Raw genomic sequence first — 26,889 nt, 5'->3', positions numbered from 1 at the left:
GCTCACTACTAAATTAGAATCCCAATTAGAGAAGTGTCCTTTGGTTTAGGTTTTGCGATACCATGACTCAAGGTACCTCTTGTATCCTAAATTTAATACTTGCTTTCCCTTACCCGCCCCCCCCCCCCGCCCCCCAGCCCATTGTCTTGGGATTTGATTAGCTTGTACAATATTTTTGAAATACTATTTCATGGATTCCGAGATATACATTATTTTCACATTTTAACATCTCTGAAATTGAGATGTGTTACAGGATGATGTGTTCCTGTTTAATTGGCAGCATGTTTTCATTCTTTGTGGTGTATAGAATAATGGTACATGTTATAATCAATGGTATCTTAGATCTGATGAACTATAATACTTCCCAATGAATCTCTTTATTGTGGCAATCTGTTTCTTCTTCTTCCATGAAGCCTTTTATCCCCATAAAAAGGGAGGAACAATATGCTTAGGAAGTATGAATAGTCTTTTTATGGACATTCCAGTCAGGTATAGGCAGTTCTATATCCTTTCTGGGCTGAGGAGAGAATGGACTCAAGGGTCCTGACTCCCAGATTGAATCAGAATGTCATGCTGGGTGGGAGAATCAGGATGTGGTAGAAATCCAGATAGGCTTAGGGCCCAATATAAAGCAGGATTGCCTCTTGTTTCTTGGGGCACTGGTCTCGCAAACTGCAAGCCTCCTGGAGAAACATCACGACACTGGAACATGGCACTAGTGGCTGACCAATGGGCAAAGCAGGTATTTAAATGAATGGACTGGTGTTAGCACCTCTGGTTCTCTTAGAGCTCACTAAAAGTCCGATGTTCCTGTGTATCCCAGAATGCTAATATAAACTGAGTCCAGGGTGAACACCTGAGACCTCGAACCACAGGATGGAAGGGCTGCACTTAGGAGACCAGATGCTCTTCCCCACTGCCATCTGGGAGAAGGAGAGACCTGCATGGAGCTGGGACTCCATGCAAAGTCAAACAGGGGGGTTGACTTTGAAATACTTGAATATACCTCTGAAATAACATGTTTTTTTTTAAGCTGGAAAAGATGGAGTTATTTTAATTGGCAAGATATATTTTTTCCTTCATAAGCGAGATGCAGAATGAGTGCAATCTGAACTTCTAATTGAAAGTAAAACATTGTACATCTTAATCCTACAGGGGGATCTTTTTTTGGGATGGGGACAAAATGTCTCAAATACTGGAAGTAGTCTGGGTTAAAGAAAAAGTAGCTGTGGATAGAACACTGGAAAATGGAAATATTTATGGCAGTGTAAAAGGATGAAAAGGCAAAGAAAAGATCAGACAAATGGGAAAACTGGGAGTACTTTGCAAAAGCAAGGGAAAGAGAAGCAATTGCTGAATTCACTCAAGTGCCACAGAGTGGTAAGCTGAGCTCTTGTTAGAAGTCCTATGAGGGTGCGGAGGCCGCCTGGGTGGCTCAGTTAGGCATCTGATTTTGGCTCAGGTCATGATCTCATGGTTCATGAGCTTGAGCCCTGCATCAGGCTCTGTGCTGAGGACAGCATGGAGCCTGCTTGGATCCTCTGTCTCTTTTTCTGCCCCTTCCCTGCTTGTTCTCTTTCAAAAATTAGAAAAAAAAAAAAAAGAGTCCTTTGATTGGATGAGAAGCCATTTGGAATTCTTGAGAACTGGCCATCTCAATGCAGTGCTATATTAATATCCGTACTTTTCCATGGGATGTTAGTGCTGAAAGATATATGGTCTAACCCCTTGTCTTCCAGATCAGCAAATAGGGAACCAGAGAAAAAAACCACAGATATCAGTTCAAATGATACATAAAAGAAAAAAGAAAAACAAGTACATCAACAACTACCTCACATTTGGGGGAGAGGATGTATGTGTGGGGGGCATGAATAAGCCTCCTTTGGAAATAACGAAGCGTTCATTTGCGAAAAAGGCACAAAGTCTGCTGAAAGTATATACTCTGATGGATGTTAAATTTGTTTTCACTTTTTATTAGAGAAGTTGGAAGTTTAATTTCAATATTGATGGTAACATCATTTTCTCTGCTTTGTTCAGGGGAACACACAGAATCAATTTGTACAAGCATATACAACAATTCAGTTGGTGTTTTGTGTTCTAAAATCAGTAATCTGATTAGTTCTAGACTACCAAGTTTCCGTGAGCTCCTCCTGGCTTGGGCGGCATGGCTCGATTCCCCGCCAAATACTTTTTCATGCACTGTCTGCAACACAACTATGGCAGGCTTAAAGACCATGCAGATTAACACTGTAGCAAATTGTTTTGTTATTTAACAGACGTAAAAATGTTATTTCCTGATATGAAATTCTGAAAATCTGCATAAATATTTTTGTGTAAAATTAAATTAGTTATGTATTTTTTTTGAAACTAGAACTTGAAGTATCAAGAATGCCCACATAATTCATATACACATATATATAGACTTTTTCATTACGCTAAAAGTCTTCATAGTCAAATTATATTCTGTGCCATACATTTATTTAACCAGTATTTATTTGGCATTAGGTTAACTGTATCTGTATGGATTAGTCTTAACTGGTGCTGATTATCATGCAAACATAGTTCTGGTATTCCTGTTTACTAATCTCATCATGTGGCAATACGTAGATGATTCTGCTCTATAACAGTGTGATTTAGGAGTATAAATATTTTAAACATGGTCACATTTACAGACGTTTGCCAATAACCACTTCACGATCTTTATGGTGTAATAGTGTGTTATGTTTGGAATCGGCAGAAGCAATTCCTATAAAACAGTATCGGATGTAAACTTTCTTAACTTGTGCCTAACAGAGTTCTCCCTTGAGCACTGATGAGTTTTGGCACAGGTACACGGTTCTACTTTTTTTTTTTATTCTAATAATTTCCACAACGTTTACAGGAACTTAACTTCTTATGGCATGGCAGAGACATGGCACTTACTGATGAGGTAACTTAGATGTAGAAAAATTCTGCAAAATTATTTGTCTAGCAGACTGCCACTTCTGCTGATGAATTTGTAGACAGAGTTCCCCCCCTCCCCAGTGCATGCACTTGCTATTCAATCGCTAATGCACTATGTTTGCTGCAGCTCAAACATGTCACAGAGCAGAGTTGTTGACACCAAGCTCATTCACCTGTGATGGTATTGTAGAGCAAACATGTTTAAGTTGTGATATCAAGGGTTAAACTCTGCCTTACTGGACTAATAATCTGGGGGGGGGGGTTGGAGCTACTTTTGGTTGGCCAAGGAAACCCAATAACTCAAAATGTTCAATAGAAATGCGTAAGTCTCGGTGGTTTTAGGGAACATCTTGGCTGTACATAAAGGAAACCCAAAAGACAACAGCCTTCTTGCGTGAACTCTGTGCTGGGAAGTTCGGGAGTGATCTTTTGATGCTGTGTGGTTTTGTGGCTTCAGTTTGCGTTTTGGAGTTTCACACTACTGTTGCTGGTCTGCGGTCCATCTCGGCTTCCAACTTCACCATCTGCTGCATCTCCTTCGCCTGTAACATCAGAAACATGGCCTTACATGCTGAAATTCTCCCTTGAAGGCACGTAGCTGCCCCGGCCTCTCTTCTCCCATAAATCTCAGGCTGTCACTATATCCTTGCTACTCAAAGTGAGGTCTATAGACCAGGACCTTGTGAGAAATGCACAACCTTGGACTCCATCCCAAACCTACTGGATGAGAATGTGCATTTGGACAAGATCCCTGGGACATTTTTACGCACATTAAAGCTTGAAGAACTAGTTCTTCATAGTGCCAGGAAAACCATTTGAAAAGAGGCTAAGCCAGCCCCTCCATAGACTATGTCATGTCACACCATTTGATTTAGTTTCTACAGATGGACATGTTGCCTTGGCTGTGTATAATTTGAACTTTTAGGTGTTGTTTTTGCACAATATTTTCCCCAAATAGCCTGAAATTTAGTTAATTCCCTAAGAATCTGATGGAAAGGTTTAGGTGGGAGCTTATCACATGGATTTCGCTGGAGTACCTTGCAAACACAACATCACAGGAATGTGCAGGGTTCTTGGAATCCTACTGTCCAAAAATTATCCCAATGGGCTCTCACTTTGAGGTAGTCTTTTATGGGCTTTTCCAGGAAGTAAGCCATGGTGAACTTGGTCTCATGAATTAAGACTGCCACTAAGACAACGAGGTGGTTTGGAGGTAGAAAGGAGTCAGATGGGGGCAGATTCTGGTGACAAATAAGTGCTTGGCAGTAGAGGGAAAACAATTGGCTTATTTCGCCATTTACTTTCTAACTGGTTCCTGGATGCTTGTGCCCAACCCAATGCATGTAATTTTTGAGAGAACAAGCAAGCATCCCTTCCTCTTTGTGTGACATGCTACTTTGAAATAAAGGACATTTCAGAATGGAAACATGGTAAAGACATAACTTAGAGGAGGGCTTTGAAGTGCTTTGATGTTACTACTCATGTCTGCTTAGGTATTCCAACTAAATGGAAGGTCAATAGCGAGGGCTGGGGGCTGGTCAAATCTAAAGATCATCCTGTGAGCATCTAGACATCCCAGAGAGGCCCTGTTACAAAACTAGTATGACCCATAGTCTATATAGTAATTTTCTTATTATTTTTATATTGTGGCCTTAAGTTTCTTTTTGGCAAAGATGGATACAGTAGTACCAAAGAATTTTATCTTTCTGCTCAAATAAGGGATGGACAGTTCCCTCTACCTAGATATTCTTCTATGCCTGAAGTATACTTCTAATAGAGATACTCTAATAGAGAAATGAAGAAATGGATAAAAATATACAAACATGAAACCATGACACAAACGGTATTCATAAGAGAGGACAGTGAAACATTATCAGAACTAGAAATTAAATACTTTTATGTTTAATTAATAGTAATAGAAGATTCCTTGTGCCTCTCCCCATTTAGCATTTAAAGGCACTACTGAACACGGTCATAGAAGGAAGAATCATATGACAATAAAGGACCATTCTCAGAGCTAAGTTCTCACTGAAGCAGGGTGACCATGCATTCCCATTTGGACAGTTCCAGTTTATGCCTGTAGTCCTGGCCATTCTGAATATCACCCTCTTTCCCTCTCAAAACGATCCTGGTTCACAGAATAAATTACATGGTCACCTTACTTATGAGAGGTGGTTAGGGTATTTGGCAGACCAGATCTAGCAGAAACATGACAAAGGTTATAACACTGTAATGTTTTCGCATGCAGACCATAACTCTGTCATTAAAAAAAGCACCGATGAACTTTCTAGTAGGGTGCATTAAAAATTAATTGCAGTCATATTAATGTTTGGGAGAGATCTGACCTTGTGACCCCAGTGTTAGCTGTGGTCAGTCCTGATAAATGATCGTCATTTATCACTGTTCTTGATGCCTGGGCATATCATTATTAGCATATCTTGAGTTTCCTAGGTCTGCAGTAGGAAACGTTGGTTCAAACTCCCTCAGAAATCATACTCTAAAGATTTTGGGCACGTCAGTTTAAATATTACATCAGAAGCCCAAGCATGACATGATCAAGCTTTTACATCCAAACCCCTGAGATACTAATTAGCTATGATCAGAAGTGAAGCATAAATGGAGATTGCCCCAAGAACACTAGCATAGCTGAGAAGGAAAGCAATGTCTTGCTTATTAGAGTTTCAGTCCTACCTTGCGTTTGGGACACTGCATGGCAGGATTTCAATAGCTGTTTGTACAAAAATAGTAATGTCAAAATTGAGTCATACATATAAAACAAAGAAAATAGATGAATACTGAAGTGAAATTGAAAAATGAATGTAAAACCATATACAGAAAAGCAAAAAGCTAAGAATAAAACATGTATACGCCCATCAGTGACAAACTCCCCCCAAATTGATCTCAACAGAAAAAAAAATAAAAAAAAAAAAGAACAAAACAAACAACCGATGCCTAGGAACCCAGACTGTGCTTCTCTTCCTCAGCAGTGAGTGGGGGGTAGAGGGGGAACTTTCAGCAAGAACCCTCACTTTATTAAATGGTAGGACTGATGACAAAAATCAATTGTTAACGCTTGGGTGTGATAGAAATGGAGCTGTTGATGTTTGGAATGGTACATGTGAAGATGATGAGATACTTGTGGCTGGGAGGGTCATGGGAAAACTTAGTAGAAAACGAGTCCCTGACCTTTGGAGGTTTAAATGAAGAACTGGCTGACCAAGTAGGCAAGGCCATTAGGTGGCTTAAAAAGAACACAGGAAGTTAGGATCTAGGATCAGGGCCAACACATATTAAAGCCTGAGTGGTTTCTGCCAGTGCCCTCAATGCTGGTCTAGCTAATTAAGTAGATCCATTCCACGCTCTGCTTTGCGGGGATGGAGTGAGCCTCTGGGAGTTGGGTCACAAGGAAACAATAAGAAGCCTTAAAGGGAGATATTATGGATGAATGTTACAATTACTTTATCTTTGGCTTAGAAACAGAAAGTAGTCTTTGGGTTTAACAAGGGTTTGGGAGACTGTTCTAAAACTTTAGGATTGTCTGGAAATAGGAAACTTGTCTGCCAGTGAAATGTTTAAATGGTTACGAAGGGAGCTCTCCCACCTGGTTCCAGACCATGCCTATTATGTGGGAAGAAATGGAGTCACTATATCTTTGTACTCTGCCTGGGACAGTGTTATAATACATAGAATAACTGCAAGCTCCCTGACCGTTAAGTTCCAAACAAAACAAAACCACACTCGAAAGATATGGGACTGAATTTGTTACTGGACAGGCCACATTTTGGTAAAGCAAAGCTTAACACAGAAATTCAGGTCCAAGTTCTACCTCTGCCAGAAGCATCAACATGATACTGTGAATTTCTTGTCACAAATGAATTCTTATCATGGAATCTCATTAAATCTTCATCAAATCTCAAGCTTTCTCACATTCTGTGCTTTCCTAGCTTCTGTGACTCAACGTATCAGCTGTGGGTGGCAGACACTGCTTATAACATATTGAAATGCATTGTATCAATTTTTGGACCAAAAAGGTACTCTCCTCCCAATATGCTCAATCAAGCCAGTTATCACTAATCCATTACATTTTAATGCAAAACCCTGGGGGTGGTTTGAATTACCCGTGTATTAGGATAAAAGCTCCCAGTGATTTTTCTATTATGTACTTTGTCTCTGAAATAAAAAAAAACACTAGGTAAGTGTATTCTCTAGCTCTGATATTCACCACTATTGTAGTAATGAGTAATTTTTAGCACATTTACATTCTTTAGTCAGACTTGTTGCTAAGCAACACAGTGATTTTTTTTTTCAAGGAGTTTCTTAATTTAGTTAACTGCCTTACCTTCATTGTGCCTTCTTCTGAGAGGCATCTTTATCCCCACCCAGCCCTGCATCACAGAAGTAGATTCTAACGTTTTGGAGATGGTGGCTTTACCTTTATTCATATTCCCATTTTGCCCACGGGAACACTTCCTGAGAAGTGCTTTAAGAGCAACAACATAAGCTAGGTAACTTGTGCCACAACGTGATGTATCTATGAGATGGTCAAATGAATTGGACCCACGGGACAATAAAACATTTATTGTCCCCTTTGAGGATCTGTGGACTGTTCATGAATAGGAGCATTTAGCTGAAAAGGAAATGTGAAACATAACTCAGAAGTATGTTGATGAATAAAACTTCTGTCCACCAAAAAGTAACAAATCTGAAACTAGAAGTTGGATTTATTTGTTACCCAACTGCAATACAAAAAGAGATCTAATGGTTTTGCTTTACTTTCTCAAAGATACATTTTAATGTAATTCCAATGGAAGTGCTTTTCAACAGGAGCCAATTACTCTGCGAAATATATCTTAAAGAGGATTGCTTTGTAGATGAGGAAATAGGAAAGAACAATGTAGTACATGTTTCATCAGAACCTCTTGACAGTTTCTGGATAGAAATTATCTAGATACAAAAACTGCTAAACTAGCATACCTAAAAACTGAAATTTGAACTAAGATAGGCTCAAATTTAAACTGCCATGGAGAGTCATTTTGCCTTATAGGCTGGAGGTATTGCCATCATATTGAAATGAGACTGGATGGCCAATGGACTGTAGCCCATTTGGGAAGGAACCTACCTGTACTATTCTTCAGGTAAACACACATATACCTTTGTGTTGGTATGTGCCTGATGGCTAACTAAAGAGTGGGGTTTTGGGGAATGATCTGCCTTGCTGGGGGAAAAAACCCCACCAAGAATACAGTATACACTCATATTAAGTGGCCTGTAGAGTTTTGGGCAGCCCCTTTCCATGGGTCCGGCTTGTAAACCCTAAGACGGTTTTAAGACTTCATTTTAAGATTGAGGTTGAAAATAGGTGGTTTCACTCATTTGCTTTTAAATATACTATCACTTGTGCCTAGGTTTCAAATTACAAAACTCTAAATGAAAATGGAGGCGTAATTTGTAACCTCTGTTTTCTCCTCACAGGGATATCACTACTAGAATCATCACTATCTATTCCAATGATGACTTTGTGTTTTTTTCCCCCATCGCTACATTCCTCTCCTTCTTCAAAAGGGACCACATTTTTTTCTAGCCACCCTTCCATGCCACTACTCAGGCTACTGGCTTTAGCAGAAAGATCACCATCTGCAGGTGTGGCATCTGCCTCCCAAACCTGGCTGTCTGTCTATGTCTTGTTATGCCCTTTAGGTAAAGTACCTGCTCATTCTGTTTCTCTAGGAACTCTAGGTGTTCAAGCTGGACTTTTTTCAACTGATCCATTTCTTTAGACTGTTTCATGGCGAGCTGCAAAAAATAAAAAAAAATAAAAAAAAATCGAATAAACTGGGTTGTCATGTGAAAACTTAAGGAAGAGGTATGACCATTAAGTTTACAATTTATTCCAGGGTGATAAGTAATTTAAAAAATCATGAATCGTAGTCTGAAAACTGGAAGACTGTAAACCCCTAATTATTACTGGGAAGATCTTTCCTACTAAAATAATAGAGTACTTATGTGCAATTAAAACTTGGCTCCCTTTTCCGTATAAAATGGTGCCAAATTAATATCTTAAAGATTTTAGTGATAAATTATTTAGTTCTCAGGGAGCAGACAAGAGAGACTATAGTGTTTAATGCACAGAAAAATCAAATTAAGCAAATTAGCCTGAAGTCTGATATCTAAGCATGAGTTATTGTTTACAGTGCCAAGAAGATTATAAAATACTTACTCTCTTTCTTTCTTCCAGAAACTTTTTGGTGTTGCTGCTATTTAACTCCCTGACTCTCCTAAAAGTAACAGGTACAAATATCAGTTGGCAGATGACATTGAATAGAATTAACATAATATTGAAGTTATTTTCCATTTAATTATCTGGATGGAATTATCACTTTGCCTAATTTTGGTGTAATTTTGAAACCTATACTGTACAGAAGAAAGTGCAAACATCTTTGTATCCATCAGTCAGATTAGTCGATATTAATGTTTTGCCATGTTTGTCTTTTTTTTTAAGGGAACAAAGTGTTAGAGATATGACTAAAACCCCTTTCGTTTAGTCGTATTTTTCCTGACTCCATTTTTCTCTTTTCTTTTTCTCCAGACATAGCCACTATTTTGAATCTGGTGTAGACTTTCTCATCCATGTTTTAATATTTTTATTCCATATGGATGTATCCATTTGTAATATATTCAAGTGCTTCTCATGTGCCTACAAATCAAATGGGGATATTGTCAAAGACACAGATTGCTGGGCCTTCCCTCAGGGGGTCTGATTGAGTGGGTTTGGAGTGGGGCCTGAGACTCTGCATTTCTAACAAGTTTCCAAGTATGGCTGCTGGTCTATATTGTTTTGTGTGTTTTCCAAATTTACTGAAATGGCAACATAATCTGGATTTCTTCATGTAACGTATTACTTAGCCTAGATCTTAGAGATATGGCTGTGTTTCAAAGCATTCCATTATTTTTATCTGCTGTATGGATTTTTCCATTTACGAAGAGATGACAATATTTCTGGCTGTCAATGACAAATGGTTATTTCCAAACAATGCCACAATAATCTGGTGCATAGGGCCCTGCGATGTGTGGCATGAGGACTGTTGATGAAATAAACATAGGGCATATCTTTTTGTGCATATGAGCAAGGTTTTCTCTAGGGTATGTACCTAGATTTGCAGGCTGGTTGGAGTGAATGGCTTCACCTCTACTCCAAAGCACTTGTCCGTATTTGCACTCATAACCAGTGTCTGAATGCTACTTTTTTGCTTGTCTTTGCCTGCTCTTGGTACTATCAAGCATTTACTTTTGTGTCAACTAGTTTTGTAAAACGGCATCATTAACGGGGAGGCTGGAGTGCTTTTCATGATGGAATAGAACTCTGAGTGAATTTCTCTAATAGCTAGAGGTCTATTGAGGTTATCTTGTTCTTCTTCAATTTCGGACACGTATTTTTCTGGGCAACTGTCCATTCCATTTAAGTTTTCATTTTTTTATTTTTTAATTTTTATGTTTTATTTCTGAGAGAGAGAGACAGCATGAGCAGGGGAGGGTCAGAGAGAGGGAGACACAGACTCTGAAACAGGCTCCAGGCTCTGAGTCGGCAGTCAGCACAGAGCCCGACGCGGGGCCCGAACCCACGAACCGCGAGATCATGACCTAAGCGAAAGTCGGACGCTCAACCGACTAAGCCACCCAGGCGCCCCCCATTTAAGTTTTCAATCTCACTGGTAGTATTTTTATAGTACTCTTCATTTTTAAAAGTATTATTTCTGCAGTTATGTCTCCTTTTTAGACCTAAGATCACTAACCTGTGCTCTTTTTTCTTCTTGCCCAGTCTTGCTGGAGGTTCACTGAGCTCATGGGTTTTTGTTTTTGTTTTGTTTGTTCATTTGTTCTTCAGAAAATAAGCCATTGTTTTTGCTGTCTATTTATTGCTTTTTGTTTTCTACTTTGATACTTTTTTATTTCTCCTCATCTGTGATCTCTGGGTTTACTCTAATTTGGGAATTTCTAATTCTATACTCTCTTGAGTGTATAACTCATTAGTTTGCATTTATTTAAAAAAGTATATAGAGCTAGGCTATAATTTTTACTCTATCACTTTAAAAATTTTTAAAAAAGAAGGTAGCTTAATGTTTATTTATTTTTGAGAGAGAGAGGGAGAAAAAGGGAGAGAGAGACAGAGTGCAAGCATGGGAGGAGCAGAGAGAGAGGGAGACACAGAATCTGAAGCAGGCTCCAGGCTCTGAGCTGTCAGAACATAGCCCTATGTGGGGCTGGAACCCATGAACTGTGAGATCGTGACCTGAGCTGAAGTCAGTGGCTCAACCAATGGAGCCACCCAGGGGCCCCAATCTACCTCCTTTTTTTTTTTTTTTTAAGGTGAAAACAAGATAGCAAATTTCAAGTATATAATATAGTACTGTCACTATAGTCATCATGCTAGATATTAGATCCCCAGAACTTACTCCTCTTATAACTGAAAGCCTGTACCTTTTAACCAACATTTTCCTATTTTTCTACCCTGTTAACTCCTGTAAACCAACATTTTACTCTGCTTCTATAAGCTTGGTTTTTTTTAGATTCCATACATAAGTGAAATCATACAGTATTTGTCTTTCTTTGACTTATTTCACTTAGCATTATGCCCTCAAGATCCATCCATGTTGTCACAAATGCCAAGAGTTCCTTCTATATTTAATGGCTGGATGACATTCCTGTGTGTATGTGTGCACATGTGTGCGTGTGGATGGAAAAGCTCATTTTCTTTACCCATTCATCCATTAGTGGGCACTTAGGTTCTTTCCATGTCTTGACTATGTGAATAATGCTGCAATGAACATAGGGGTGCAGCTATGTCTTTGATATAGTGATTTCATTTCCTTCAGACAGATATCGAGAAGTAGGGTTGTAAGACCATATGGTATTTCTATTTTTAAGGAACCTCCATATTGTTTTTTTAATAGTGGCGCACCAATTTACATGGTGCCAACAGAGCAGAAAGGTTCTCTTTTCTCTACATCGTCACCAACTGTTGTTTTCTCGTCTTTTTGATAAATAGCCATTCTAACAGGTATGAGGTTTTATTTCACTGTAGTTTTGATTTGCACCTCCCTGATGATTAGTGATCTTGACCACTTTTCACGTACTTGTTGGCCATTTGTATGTTTTCTTTGTAAAAAATGTCTATTCAGGTCCGCTGCCAGCTTAAAATCACATTGTTTTGTTGTGAGTTGTTAGGAGTTCCTTATATATATTTGGGTATTAATTCCTGATACATGGTTTATCAATATTTTTCCCATTCCATAGGTACCCTCTTGGTTTGGTTGATTGTTTCTTTTGCTATGTGGTTTAGCAGCCTTCTACACATTGATAGAGAATACTTATGTTGTCATTCATTTATAATATTGCATAATTGCTCTTGAAATGTCTTCAACTCAGGAATAATGTTTTTCAGTTTCTATATGTCTTTCTTAGCTATCTGATTATAAATTTTTAATTTCATTTCTAAGTTTGTTGTTAAATTGGACACACAATGTATGTGCTTAGCAGGCAACCATTTTGCACCGAGAAATTATTTTAAAAACCAGCCATTTGTAGATGTTTTAGAACCACCTACCACTGGAGACAGAGTTATAGTAAATAAGTATATTATATCAAAGTTAAAAAAAAAAAAACAACAACTGAAAGCTGTGGTCCACTTTGTAACATACTTGAAAAAAATGAGAGAGCTATTTAGTAATTAGCACATTTATCCTACTGAATTCTGTATTTCACTTTGGACAGTCTAAAATAATTCAAATTGATGATGTTTTCTCATGGCTGGAATATTTTATGATTTTGAGCTAAAGCAGAGTGTCATTTCTATGTATATAAGGCTCTTAAAAACTCCTAAGAATAAACTAGAACAATAGGATGTTGCAAATAAGTATTGATGAAACTGAGTAATAATTTCCCTAGATGCTCCATGTTGGTTGGGAAATTTCTCAGGCTATCATTTTAAACAGTCAATTCATTTCCAGGTGAAACTATGGGATTTTGTATCCTATTGATGACCCATTCTCAATTGTACTTAATTCCACAAAACTTCAGCATGAAAATGTACTGGATGGCATTACACTTTATAGTTCACTGTATTTCGGGTTTAATATCATTATTAATAATGGAGATGGGCTTTAAAAAAGCAATAAAATTGAGGTAGTTTGACAGCAGTTCTTGCCCTGTTCAAAACAAAGAGGAAACATCAGGTATCCACAAAAGCCCAGGTAGACAGGGAGACAGTGAAACATGGGCGCTTTCCGCTGCAGCTGCAAACTTCTCCAACTACTCAGCTAAGGGAGAGCTAAGTGACTTGAAGCCCTAAACATGCTCATGTCTCAGTCCCAAGAGCTAATCTTCACTTTGCTCTGTATTTTGGGATCACTGGGAATCAAGTGTTATTAACTCGCTCTCTTGGGTAACATGACTATTGATGTCCTCTCAAATCCCCTACACCCCCTTTGCCTACGGGGCTTGCACCTGGGACCTTCTATGGAGGTCACATGAACCTCCCTCCAGCTCCATGTGGCCAATGACTGACGAACACAGAAGTACAAAGCCAGAGCCCCTCCGTTTAAAGAGATGTGTGGTGCCGCTCACACTACAGAGCTTGGGATCGGCTGAAGACGGACTGTAGCTGAGACCAACATTCTTGCTTGGTCCCTGCCTTTGACCCTTCCTGCTTCTCCTATTCCTCTTCTCTGAAGGTCCCTTTCTCAGTAAATCACATGCTTTCTAAAAATCTCCACCAATATAAGGTCAAACCAGAAAAACTGAGAAGGGACTTTTGAGATGATCCCTGATGTCAAGGACAGCACAAGGCAAATCAAAGGAAGACGACCTTCCTCCTATACCTGCTATTCAGAACCATCCCAACCAGAATGGGCTTATACCTGAGCAGGTGAGATGCCTGTGGGATGATCCAATCACATGTGGGAAGGACATTTTGCCATATTTTATACAATTTTGTTTGTATATGAGTAACATATACTGAATGTAAATTCAATCAATTGTTTTACCGGTGGTAGTAAGTAATCAGAAGACAACCGTTCTATAGCAACAATAAATCTTCATAGCAGTTATAATAGCTGAATCCTTCGTCAAAACTCACAAGGATTTTATATTTCAAATGTATGTGTTCATGTACACACAGAAACATTACTGAGTTTATGCCTGAGTTTATGTCAATGCTACATGCCCACAGTGAGTATTCTCAGACTTACCTTTCCCGTTCTGCTTTATTCTTGATAGATTTATCTTGGCTGATGGCTTTGCTATTTTCCATAGAAATCTTAGCCTGGTGTGCTCGCATTTCCTTGCTTTCCCTACGTATTAAAAAGAAAATAAATGGGAGGTAGGGTGCGGGGAATGGGAGGTTAGTGTTTAGCGAATTCAGAGTTTCAATTGGGGAAGATGAAAAAGTCTTAGAGATGGATAGTGGTGATGGCTGTATAACATACTTGATGCCGCACACTTAAAAACAGTTACATGGCAAATTTTGTGTTATGGACATTTAACTATAAGAAAATAATAAATAGGGGTGCCTGAGTGGCTCATTTGGTTGTGTGTCTGACTCTTGATTTCAGCTCAGGTCATGATCCCAGGGTTGTGGGACTGTGCCCCACATGGGGCTCAGTGCTGATAGCTTGGAGTGGAGCCTGCTTAAAAGATTCTTTCTCCCTCTCCCTAACTTGTGCTCTAAAATAAATAAATAAATAAATAAATAAATAAATAAATAAATAAATAAATAAAAAGCCATTCATCTATCCATTCATTCATTCATTCTACATGTAACAACAGGTCTAGATTCACAGCCCACCCACCCACCCCCCACCACCACCATTACTAAGCTCATCAAGTTTATCTTGTATCCTGTGAAAAGGCAGGAAAGAGACCAAATCAATGAGACATGGAAATGGGTCACCTTCTGGGAAAGTAACAGTGATGAAATGGGATGAAGAGACATTATGTTTGCCCATAAAAATATAAAGATTTTTGAGCTTTGCCCTACATTTCTTGGGACCAGATGGTCTGGAAGAGAGACAGAGGATGTTGTGACCCTCACAAGTGACCTTCATGTTTTCTGATGGCTCATGGGAATGAGGGGGACTAAATTATTTCAAATAAGCACAGGAAATAAGAAAAAAAAAGGATGTTTACATAAGGCCATGAATGACTGCGTGTGCCATAATGTCTGTGTGCACATGACAAAGACTCCTGGGTTATTTATATGTATATTAAAGGTGTACATTTTGGAGCACTGAAATAAATATTATTAGCAGAGAGTTTTTTCTGGAACCTACGGAGGGCTCCTTGAAACCCTGCCTGGAAATGAGTGACCAAGGAGTCAGGTGTTCTAAGGAGTATCTGTACTGTATCAAAAGGGATAGATAACACTGATACCCCAGAGGCAGAAATATGCATAGAAACTTCTAGGCCCAAGAAAATGACTCTCAAATTGTTCTTTAAATTTAGTGTTAGTAAATTAACCATTTCTTTATTCATTCATTTGACAAGCATTTCTCAATGACCAAATGTTGCTGACCAGTATTAAGAAGGCAATATTTTTATTTATTTTGAAAGAGAGGGAGAGCGAACACGAGCAGGGGAGGGGTAGACAGAGGTTGAGAGAATCCCAAGCAAGTTCCACATTGGCAGCAAGCAGCCTGACACAGGGCTCCATCCCAAGGCCCTGATCATGGGATCATGACCTGAGTAGTGGAAATCAAGCTTAACCAACTGAGCCACCCAGGCACCCCAAGAAGGCAAGATTTTGTAACCAAGAGCCACAGCTGTGATGGTGAAGAACAAACACAACCACAGGTTGCTTGAGAAAAGCTTAAACACTGCTGTTACTTGGGAAAAATGCCCCTGTAGTGCATTTATTTTTTTAAGGTAAATCAGTAATTAGCTTATGCTCTCTTTAAATAACTTCCTAAGCAATGCAGGAATTAGTTTACCTTTTTTTGTTTTGAACAATGCTTACTGTTGCAGGCTAACTTTTTTCTTTATTCAACTACAGGAGAGATTAGAATGGAGTGCCTCAGCCTGTGAAGTATCATTGAGTGAGGGTAAGATACCTACAATCTGGTATTGCAGCAGGGGTCAAAGACAGGGTGCTGGACAGACCTTTTTGTGTACTGAATCAAGAGCATCTCTAAGAGAAAAAAGAAAAGACAACTTCTAATCCTATACCATTAATAGAATGTTTTAAAATGGATAGAGTATAGGACATGAACCTACGGCAAACTTAGCATGATATACCTCATTTCCTTACTGTGAAAGAGAAAATTGGGAACTATGGCAAAATGCATCACGTTCTTAGGGCCGCATCTCTCTCTCCAAAATGAGGCTGGGAATTCATGAAAGCACCCAGATAATTTACGCAGTTAGCATTTTAAAAACTTTTTTGTTTGCTTTGTGTGTATAATGCTTTTCTATTTTCTACTCTTTTGTGTATATCAATAGATCCTAACAGTGGCATACAGCAGGCTCGAAGGAGAAACTAGCAAGCTGCAACAAAGCTGGGATAAGAGGACATAAGTGACATCAACACTCTTCTGCCCGGGGGGAGGGGGTTAGAGGGGGGGGATCCAGCTCATTTGTGGTATTTTAAATGCAATATTCCATTTGCTGAAGTTGGAAGAAACCCACATAAACTGATACTTCTTTGCTGTTTATTGATTAGGCCTCTCTTTCTACAATTCCCAGAAATCCTAATAACGTAAAGAAGGGTCTCACCACATTGAGCCATGGAGTGACCAGATCCAGTCTGATCTAGGAGCTTAACTGGTTGGTTTCTGTCTCCTGCTAAGGCTTCCCTTCCTATGAGGCTCCAGACCACTTTTCAAAGCCCAGTGTCAGCCCTGTCGCTCTGCGGAACCTCCAGGACCCTCTGGAAGCAGCCGAGCTCCTTCATGCTGTGCTGCTTTTTAGAGTGCATCATATGCTATTTGGAACTCAACTTAATTGTTCATGCGAGCGCTAATACCTTGTCAACACTTAAAATCATTTTTAATGTTCATTCATTTTTGAGAGAGAGACAGAGAAAGAGGGCCAGGGTCAGAGGCAGAAGGAGATACAGAATCTGAGGCAGCCTCTGAGCTGTCAGCACAGAGCCCGGTGCGGGTCTCGAGCTCATGAACCATGAGATCATGGCCTGAGCCGAAGTCGGACTCTTAACTGACTGAGCCACCCAGGCGCCCCTACCTTGCCAACACCTGCAAGCACTTTAATGGCAGAGGCCATTTCTTACAGCTCCTATTTCTCCCCTCAACTGTATGACTGATACATGTCACAGCTCAGTATCACAGGTCAAGCTGATCTTCTTTCCTACCTTGGCTCACACACATTCCATCCTAATGTGAAATTAGGAGTTCGCTCTGGAGAAGGCTCATGGCCTACCTGTCATGGGACAGTTTCAGCTGCTGGGTCTGCTGCTCGTGGGCGCTGATCAGCAGCTTCCGCAGGAGCTCGCACTGTTGGCTGAGGTGCAGGTCCCGGATCTCTTGCTCCTCAGCACTGTGCGTGTTGATCATTTCTGACCACTCCTTTGTGTGCTGGGCCACTATCTCTTTGACCTGTGTGGGGAAGAGGGGATGGTGCCACTTGGAACTCTCACAGATCAGGTATGAACTGAAAACACAGCATCAGTCCTGGATTTCAAATCCCACCCATCAATTTAGTTGGTCAATCAGTAGAAAAATACAACAATCAGAAAATATGTACTAATCCATGGGAATCAGGAGATCGTAGCTTATTAAAATAATTGATCACGTTGGGTCTAAATATTCAGCTGTGACCTGAGATTTCACTCCTTAACGTGTCCATGTTCCCTTTCGTCCAGGCTGTGGGCTCCGTTATCGATTCTATCAGATTCTCCCCAGCTCCTCATGCCTTTCCAGCTTCATGTCCACAGGGCCACAGGTCTGAATGGACAGGTCTGTGTCCTCTTATCCCTGGATCATGACCCATTATGTCCACTGTAAGAGATGCCGGGGCAGAAAGTCTTCCCCTCCCCACATCCGTGCTCTTTGTAATGTGGTTTTGTCCCTTCCTTCATCAAGAGCTAGAGTCCATGTCCCCATCTCCGGCAATCTGGCTGACCTTGTGACTTGCTTCAGCCATGAGGCACTAGCAAATGTGGTACAAGAGGAAGCTTGGAAAATGCTTCCCCGTTTGCCATCTGGAACTCTGAGGCTACCTTGTGACAGAGCCTGCGCTAGCCTGTTGGAACGAGAAGTCATGTTGGAAAACGCAACCAGCATCCAGCCTGCCACCAGATACCTGAGTAGGGCCATCAAGCCCATCTGTCTGCAGACACATGAGTGAGACTAGTCACAATCAGGAGAACTACTCAATTGAGTACAGCCCAAATTTTGACCCCTGAATTGCATGTTGATAACAGGTAGTTGTCTTGAGCCACTACATTTTGACACAGTTTATTGCACAGCAAAAGCTAACTGATATCCATGCAAAAACTTTTACTTTCCTATTTGTGCAAAGCTTCTAAAAATCATGGCATGTTGCATGGACATTAATTCTCAAACATTCTAGTTAAGAAGAGAGAGAGTAAAGAACTACTCTCCAAGACACATGGCTTACTGCCTGTGTAACTTCATCACAGAGTGGACACAAAATGCATAGCACCGAGGTGAGCCCAATGCGGGGCTCAAACTCATGAACCATGAGATCATGACCTGGGCTGAAGTCAGACACTTAACTGACTGAGCCACCCAGTGCTCCTTTTGTTATATGTTTAATGTTACTTCTATAGGGAAGCATGTTCTGTATTTTATACAGTATTTCCTTTTAGTCAGTGTACTGTTTCACTTGATGCCTCTGAAGCAGACAACATAGATATATAGAAATGCTTATTTCTACAGATGAAGTAAAAAGTATTACATGAAAAGCATCTTCTCAAAACCAGTGAGTCTGGAACAGATGTGACTGCCTAGATCCCTGGACTTCCCAAACTAGCTCCAAGTTACTGTTATTTCTGATTTATATTAGGTAGGGCTTCTAAAATATTACAAAGTATCTTCTGCAAAGATAGGCATTTTCTTACCTTAGATTTGTGATCTGATGTTAGTGTCTGAATTTTAATTTCTGTTTCTTTTTTCATTTCCAGACAATTACTTCCCCTGAGAATGGAAAAATCACAAATGTGTGCCAATGTTAGATATCTTCCCGTTCCCATGAGCCTTTGCTCCAAAGCTTTCTAATGAAGACAATTTGTTCATCAAAAATGGGAGGCCATGGCTCATTGGGCAGCATGAGTATTTCTAGTAATAGATGTACACCTTACAAAATATCCACATCGTGATTACTCCATTCAGCCGCTACACAAAGAGACACTTCAGACCTAACAATGATTTCATTGTTAAGGGTATGTTGTCAGAGTTTCCGTTTTGGTTCCTGCATTTCTTTAGGCTGTTTTTCATTTATTCAATAAAATATTATCTGAGATAAAAACCAGAAAATAGGTCCTCAGCCTTGAAGTGAATTTTTAAGCTCTTTCTGGTTGTAAAGCCAGATTTTTGTCTTTTACACATGCCAGCAAGGCAGAAAATAGCATTTCTTGGCATCATAGGGCAATTTTTGCTTCTTATTCTATTGTGAGGAGGAAATATATACAAGGCAATTTCCCAGCAGCCATTACTGCTTATTTCAGTGATTATTTTTTTCGTTTTGGAATATCTATAGCATTGCTGAAACCAGAAGAAGTCCTGAGCTTGTCTTCAGCATATATGCTCTGATGTATTAGAGCCTAAGTCAGAATGCTTCATGATATTACTGAGAATGCCTCCGAGAGAGGCTATTCTCAAAATGCTAGGACTCTCATCAACCCATTACCTCTCAAGGGCTGGCATGGAGTCTGCTTTCTCTTTAGCCTGCGATTTGGTAAGCTTGCTGCATCGAAGAAACATCTCCCAGGCTTAATTCTAGATGAAATCTCTTATACTAAATGCAATGATAGGTTTTCTTTAACAGTCATATCTGGTGACATGAGCTAAAGATCCTTGTAATATTGAAAATCAAGATTGCATTTTTGTCTCCATGAATGGATCAACCTTATTATTTATTTTGTGGTGATGCAAAATGATTTCTGTAATTTCAAATTTTCCCAACTTTAGCGTATCTTTCCTTCCCCCCCCTTTACCTTAAAGATACCTGAGTTTTCCACCTGAGTGGAAGACACACGAGAGATGTAATTACTGTGTCATCAACCACTGGAACTTGAATAAAGCTCTTCTTTTCCACTTTAATCCCTGCCTTCAGCTGACTGAATCTCTTATTTTCCAGGAAAAACTTAAAGATGAACACACAGTCAAGACCAAGTTCTTCCTCGGCCTAAACAGTCAGCTGCACTGCGGAAAAAGACAAAATATAAAAAGGCGAAAAGGTTCCAGAAGGAAATAAAGAGCCATTACCCCTTCTTCTTCATTGCCTTCTCTAGGATTTTCTCATGTGTCGACTTCTCTTTGTCATACTGTGCCACAATTTTGTCAACTTGTGTGCAATGCAGCTTCTGCATGGTGCTGTGCTCCTAAAGAAGAAGGATCTGCAGTTACAAGCTGGACTCTTCCCGGTGGTTAATAAACTTCACCTATGTTGGGCTGGCATGATTTTCCTCAGCTTTCCCAGAATCTTGGTTTAGAAATCAAGGAGTAACCAATTCTGAGAACTGGAAGGATCTCCAACCTCCCACCCAACACAAGAGCTTCTTGAACAGGGGCATCCCCAACAAGGGAGTCCATAGCCTCAGCCTAATGAACATGGTGCCCTCAAAGGGCATCCCTGACTACCACAGGGCAGTACAATCAGCCTGAAGTCCTGTCTTCTACACACCCATGTTCTTCACAGGACTTCAACACGCTCGTCTTTGTTCTGCTAATACACCTAATGAGTCCACAGACCCTTCCACACATTGGTCCTCAAATACCCAAGTTCAGCTACCATATTTTCTCTTTTTCACATGCTAACGATTTACATGTGACATGGCTTCTAGACATCCAGCATGTCTTGAAAGGTCTTAAATATCATGACCCAATACTGAGTACTGCCAGTGGTTGTCACTGTTAGCTGACTTCAAATCCTCATCACGGGGTTCTTCCCCTGGCTTCCTCAGCTAGATCCATCCACAAGGAGGGCATAATGTCCAGGAGCTGTGGCCGTCAGTGTTACAGAGATTTAAAATATTTCCCTGTCTGCTTCATGTCATCACTGAACTTGAGGCTACAATACTTTGAAAATAACAGGTTTTCCATAAACGTTCTTTCTTCCTGGTAACTTAGCCACAGCCAGTGACTTTTCTGAAGTCAGATTTCCTTAGCTTCTCAGCAGGCCAAACAGAGCAGAAATCAGCACAATCAATGATATCCACCCCTACGTGATACTTGATGTTACATCCTAGTCTTATCTTGAGAAACTAGAGATGGAATGACACGGAAGACTGAAAGGGACGGATGTTTCTCAGGTTATATAACCTCCCTCACAGTCATATTTCCTTTTACTATGAGAGAGAGAGAGAGAGAGAGAGGAAAGCGCGCACATGTGCATGCACACATTAGTGGGGGAGGGGCAGAGGGAGAGAGAGAATCTTAAGCAGACTCTATGCTCAGCACAGAGCCCATCATGGGGTTCCATCCCAGGATGTGGGCTGAAATCAAGAGTTGGACACTCAAGTGACTGACCAGACAAGCACCCCTCCTTTTACTTATTTTTTAAAGTGACTTAATTAAAAAAAAATTCTTCCTAAGGTACACTAGATTTTAAGGAAACCTAATTTAGGAATGTCTTTAAAAGATTTCAGAAAATATAAAAGAAGTGATTTATAATTTTTCCAAGATTTCCTAAATTTCCCAGGGCCGTTCATTAATTAACATAGGACTTGATCTATAATTTGTTTACACATGTATTTTTTTGAAACACATTAAAGCACATGTTCCTGGAATTCTTGTCCAGTTGGATAAATGCCTTTGGGAGAAGTCATGGAGGAAGGTGGTGCTGGGTGCGGAGGTTCTCAGAACAGGAATTGATAATGGGGATAACAGGGTGGCCCAAGGTGATGCTATCTTGCTGTGGATTTGGGGTCAGGGAACTGTTTATAACAGTATCTTGCTTAATCTGTGGTTGGAACACTTCATAAATCTAGCCACATTCCTAATGTATGTGCATTTTGTGGTATAAACACATTTAAGCCAGGGTTTTTGCAATGTGGCATTGAGTTCAGGCCATGGGTTCTTCAGTCTCAAATCCTGGGACAAGTCACTGAGCCTCTTGATCTGTTCATGTTTATAACTGGGAGAGCAGTACTGAGTTCACAGGGTTGTTAGGATTAAAAGTAAATATAATATCAATCCTATTTCAAATGCCTGCTAAACCTTATTCAAAATATAATAACCTGTTTATATTGTTCAATATCCATGATAATATAGAGAGTGTGACTTGGGATAAGGGACAGCAATTAGAAAATTAAATCAATAAACCTTCCTTCCATGCAGAATCAACTGCCTCAGGAATCCACATGTTAACATATCCTTATTTGAAAGTATTTAACTAATCTTGCATTGTTGTGGACAAAAACAAGCCTACCAAAATGCCCTACTATTAATCTTCCTTTTAAGATTGAAAGGCCTTATGCCTGCTCAGTACATGTGTTAATTCTTCTGGGCAAATCAATAAGGGGTTCCATGCAAGTGCAGATTCAAACACATTAAGAATCTTTCCTATGTGATCTTTCTGCTTTCCTGTTTCTTGCAAGAATCAAAGGGAGGGCGGAGAAGGTTGTTTCTTTAAATATCCTAGCACAGCACAAGAAAAGGAGAGGCTTTGAGGCTTAGAAGTAAGTTGACAGACTATTTCTTCAGGAAATATTCTGGTGAATCTTATTCACCCAATTAGATACAAGGAATGAAGCTGTTTGTGCCAGAAAGTTGTTCATGATGGATTCCAGTAGGAAAGATTATGCTCTATGAGGGCGGGGCAAATCTTTGCTTACCAGTACACGGCACAAAGGTTGGCACATAGCAGGTGCTCAATAAATGTTTGTTGTATGAATTAAAAAAAAAATAGCAAGGGAATATAGCAAGAAGGCTTGGACTCTGGTTTTAGCTCAGCCGAGGAGTAGTCAAGTGGCCTTGTGAAACACATACTAATCTTTCTAGCATTCACTTTCTTTAAGAGAAAACTGAACAAGATCCACTTGCCCAACCTAATTCATGGGTGGGTTATGAGCTGCAAAGTTACCTAATGTATACAGACAGCATATGAAAAACTAGAAGCATACTGAATTGCAATGATTACAGTTGATACAAGTAACAAGAAACTTGGTCTTGAAAAATGATATCTGTGTTTCTCTATGTTCTCAAAATGATTCCTCTGTGGTAGGCAGTGATCATGGAAATGTTTGGGGATAATCTGCTTTCTAGATACCAACTTCTCCTTTTACAAAGGAATGGGGTCCTAATTACTGATCATTGTGTGATTGAGGGTCAACCTTCAGCTTCCCAAAGTATAAAAGGAGCCGGGGAATGATCTCTCAGTCCATTTTTACTCAGAACAAATCTATCATTGATTTTATTCTTTGGTCATGAATTAAGTCATGACATGTTATGGAAGAGGCATACATATTTTTTCATTCATTCAGGTCAAGAGTATCAAAATTAAATGTGTTCACTGAAAAGTCAATCTTAATTGGGACATTTTGAGGATAGAGTACACGTACAGCTTTTAGCAGAATTTATGTTTCCTACTGGAGTGAAGAACATTTTGGGAAAAATGTTTTGGGAAAAACGTTTGCTGCAATTCATTCTTGTGACTGATGGACAGAGGGCGTGAATGACTGCACCACAGATCTGGCTGGAAAATCGGAGTAAATTGTGTTTGCTCAGCATGTGACTCCGAGGTCACCAGTAAGCTGCCTCTGTGGGTGGCTGCTGTGTCTCTGGCCCTTTCAACTTCATAACAGACTTACAGGTCTGGCATTGAGGTCTTACTATGAATTACAATTGATGAGTTTAACATCAGTCTTGATGTTATCAGCTAAATTGCTTATAGAGCAAAGAACAAATTTTCTATTAGTAGCTTTACTGAAATGCCAAATGTTAGTTTCACAAGCATTTCATTTGACTCATCTGATGGTGATGTTCAAACTGGTGGCCCAACAGACAAATCCAATCTACAAATGTTTAGCCCACTCCTCAATCCCACATGGTGTTTTGAAAGAAGACTGAATTAGGGGCCAATATTTAAAGATCTGGAAGTTCATCTAAGACTAGATTTTGAGTCCTGTTTTGAGGATGGAGCGGGCCCAAGGACTCTCAAGGCTCCAATGGTGGGAGCTAAGTCTGACTTGCCTCTTGAATGGGAATGAATGCTCTTCTGCCTTCTGTATCTGGCCAACTTCCTTCTTATTTGGTCCCTATAGGTATTTACGTTGTAATTATTCCTCTAACATGTTATTGGGGATACTTAGCCAACTTTGGGTTTTATTTGCTCTAAGGATTTGACCACATCAGACAATTGAAAAGTATGCCTACTTCTTAATCAAAGAAACCCTATTTCTAGACTCTACTGAGTCATGCATTAGGAGAAATTACTGTTGCTTAGTTCTGTTTTTGCTGTGTCTCATCTAATGGACACTTGAAAACCATTCTCCTGGTTTCCACTTCAAATTGAAGAGCTGGTTCTAGAAAGTGAGAGACACATTAAATGCTGATTGCCAGCCAGCTGCACTCACAGAGTCAAAAGCAATGGCCATTGACCTCTACTGTTTTCTAAAATCTAGGCATATTAGTTAGCATCCTGATCTCATTTGAGGCTCAAATGGTCATTATCCCTGACTTTTCTTCTCAGTATCCTAAAAGCAGCTCACACACCTATGTCTATGGCTCTCTTGCAAGTGATAGATCCTCCTACACCAGAATTCCTCTTCCATCCTGTGGCTAACCTTCGAGGTCAGAAATAAGATTTCTTTTGCATAATACATTTGTATCTTAAGCCATTGGGATTTAGCTCATGGGTTCTCTGCTTCCCTGTAGGTCTAAGCAGTGGCATTATTTAAGCTGACGTGTAAAAGCAGAGAGTGCGCTGCAGTAATAACATGGACTAGGTAGGAGACTCTGTTATTAGCTGCCAACTGCCAAGGTTGATGCATGGTTGGGAGGGTACAGCCTGGGCCAGGTTCCCTCTTCAGTAGTTGCTTTATAACCGAAGGCCTTAGGATGGCAAATCTTAGCCCATCTTAGGTGGCTTCAAAATAGTTAAAAAGGGTTTATAGATGTTGTTTCACAGAAAGGCTGGGGTATTTATTCTCACTATTGCTTGACAACAGGTCAAAATCTGTTTTTTTAAGGAGGACTGGTCTATAGCTTAGTGGCAAGTAGGGGGGTTTCCACCAGGGGTCAAGGGACAGTAAAGTGTGCCAAATAATATTCCTAATGACACAATTCTTGAAATGTAATGTGTGCAGGAGAGGAGCTTATTTACTTCTGAGAGCTCTTCTTGGCAATTATAACTAAATCTCAGATGTAAGAATATGCATGTTTTATAAAGCCTATAACTCTTGGCTTAAGGATCATATGGTGAAAAAAACAGTTCCAAAGGAAGGCAAGATATTTGTGCCCTGATAGAATCATAATGGCTCTTAAAAACCCTTTACTAAGACCATCAAGAAGATGTGAGAAAGAAAAATCAATGTGTGAAAACTCAGAGGTAATGCAGTAGAGTAGTTAAGCCCTTGAGTTCCACTACTGGGTATTACTCAAAGAAAACACTAATTTAAAAATATGTATACATCTCTGTAGTTATAATAGCCAAGATATGGAAACAATGCAGGTGTCAACTGATTGACAGATAAAGAAGATGAAAGGTGAGTAACTGTGTGTGTGTGTGTTTATATATGTGTGTGTACGTACGTACGTACGATGGAATATTATGCAGCCATAAAAAGATGAGATCATGCCATTTGCAATAACATGGATGGACCTAGAGGGTATTATGCTAAGTGAAATAAGTCAGAGAAAGACAAATACCATATGATTTCACTACTATGGGATCTAAAAACACCAAAAACGGGTGCCTGAGTGACTCAGTTGGTTAAGCATCCAACTTTGACTCAGTCACAGTCTCACAGTTGGTGAATTCGAGCCCTGCCCTGGGCTCTGTGCTGACAGCTTGGAGCCTAGAGCCTGCTTCAGATTCTATCTCTCTCTATATATATATCCCTCCCCTGCTCTCACTCTGTCTCTCTCAAAAATAAACAAACATAAAAAAAATAAAACCAAAACCAAGTGAATAAACAAATGAAAAGCAGAATGAGACCTCTAAATACTGACTGATGGTTGCCAGAGAAGACAGGGTTGGGGGGATGAGCAAAATCGGTGAATGGGAGTGAGAGATAGATCCTGGTTATAGAATGAATAGGTCACAGGAATAAAAAGTACAGCAGAAGGAATAGACTCAATTGTACTGTAATAGCCTTGTATGCTGACAGATGCAGCTCCACTTCTCGTAAGCACAGCACAGCATATAAACTTGTCAAATCCCTACCTCGCACTCCTGGAACTAATTTAACATCGTAGGTCAACGATACTCAAAAATAATTGGAAAAAAGGGGTGCGGGGCATGAGTTCTGGAGTCAGAATTTTAATTCACATCATGGCTCTGTCATTTAAAAGCTAGGTCATTTAGTCAAGCTGTGGTAAATGTAAATGATCTCCTCTGATAAATGCCTGGTAGAAAGTTTACAAAAATGGCCCCAATTCTTTCTCTTTCTGTATCTACCCCCTTCACCCCCCACTTTGTAAGGTGACTTTGTGGCTCCTCTTGTTAAGAAGTAGAGTCCTCAGCCCCTGAATCTGGATCTGCCTCACGACCTGCTTTAGCCAGGAGAACGAGATGGAAGGGAGTACATGCCATTCT

The 26,889-nt window shown here is 39.9% G+C and overlaps 1 protein-coding gene across 4 annotated transcripts in view; it reads right to left on the bottom strand.

Annotated features, from left to right (window-relative positions):
- Positions 1-1,948: 1,948 nt before the first annotated feature.
- Positions 1,949-26,889, bottom strand: part of PLCB4 (phospholipase C beta 4) — a 164,895-nt gene continuing 139,954 nt past the window's right edge. For 2 of the 4 annotated variants that reach the window (XM_039224818.1, XM_039224824.1), the window contains 8 exons: positions 20,397-20,512; positions 19,031-19,106; positions 17,368-17,543; positions 14,187-14,288; positions 9,161-9,218; positions 8,650-8,736; positions 5,635-5,671; positions 1,949-3,485 (listed from right to left, as the gene is read on the bottom strand). In XM_039224818.1, coding sequence (XP_039080749.1) covers positions 3,397-3,485; positions 5,635-5,671; positions 8,650-8,736; positions 9,161-9,218; positions 14,187-14,288; positions 17,368-17,543; positions 19,031-19,106; positions 20,397-20,512 — 741 coding nt within the window. In that variant the 3' untranslated portion in view covers positions 1,949-3,396. The remainder of the gene's footprint in view (positions 3,486-5,634; positions 5,672-8,649; positions 8,737-9,160; positions 9,219-14,186; positions 14,289-17,367; positions 17,544-19,030; positions 19,107-20,396; positions 20,513-26,889) is intronic. The other 2 variants (XM_039224831.1, XM_039224839.1) reach the window with 1 other exon arrangement.

Source organism: Hyaena hyaena, unplaced genomic scaffold (assembly GCF_003009895.1).
Source record: "Hyaena hyaena isolate Hyena2069 unplaced genomic scaffold, ASM300989v1 scaffold_16, whole genome shotgun sequence".
In the NCBI taxonomy this organism is placed as follows: Eukaryota; Metazoa; Chordata; class Mammalia; order Carnivora; family Hyaenidae; genus Hyaena; species Hyaena hyaena.
This window is presented reverse-complemented; position numbering and strand designations above follow the sequence as displayed.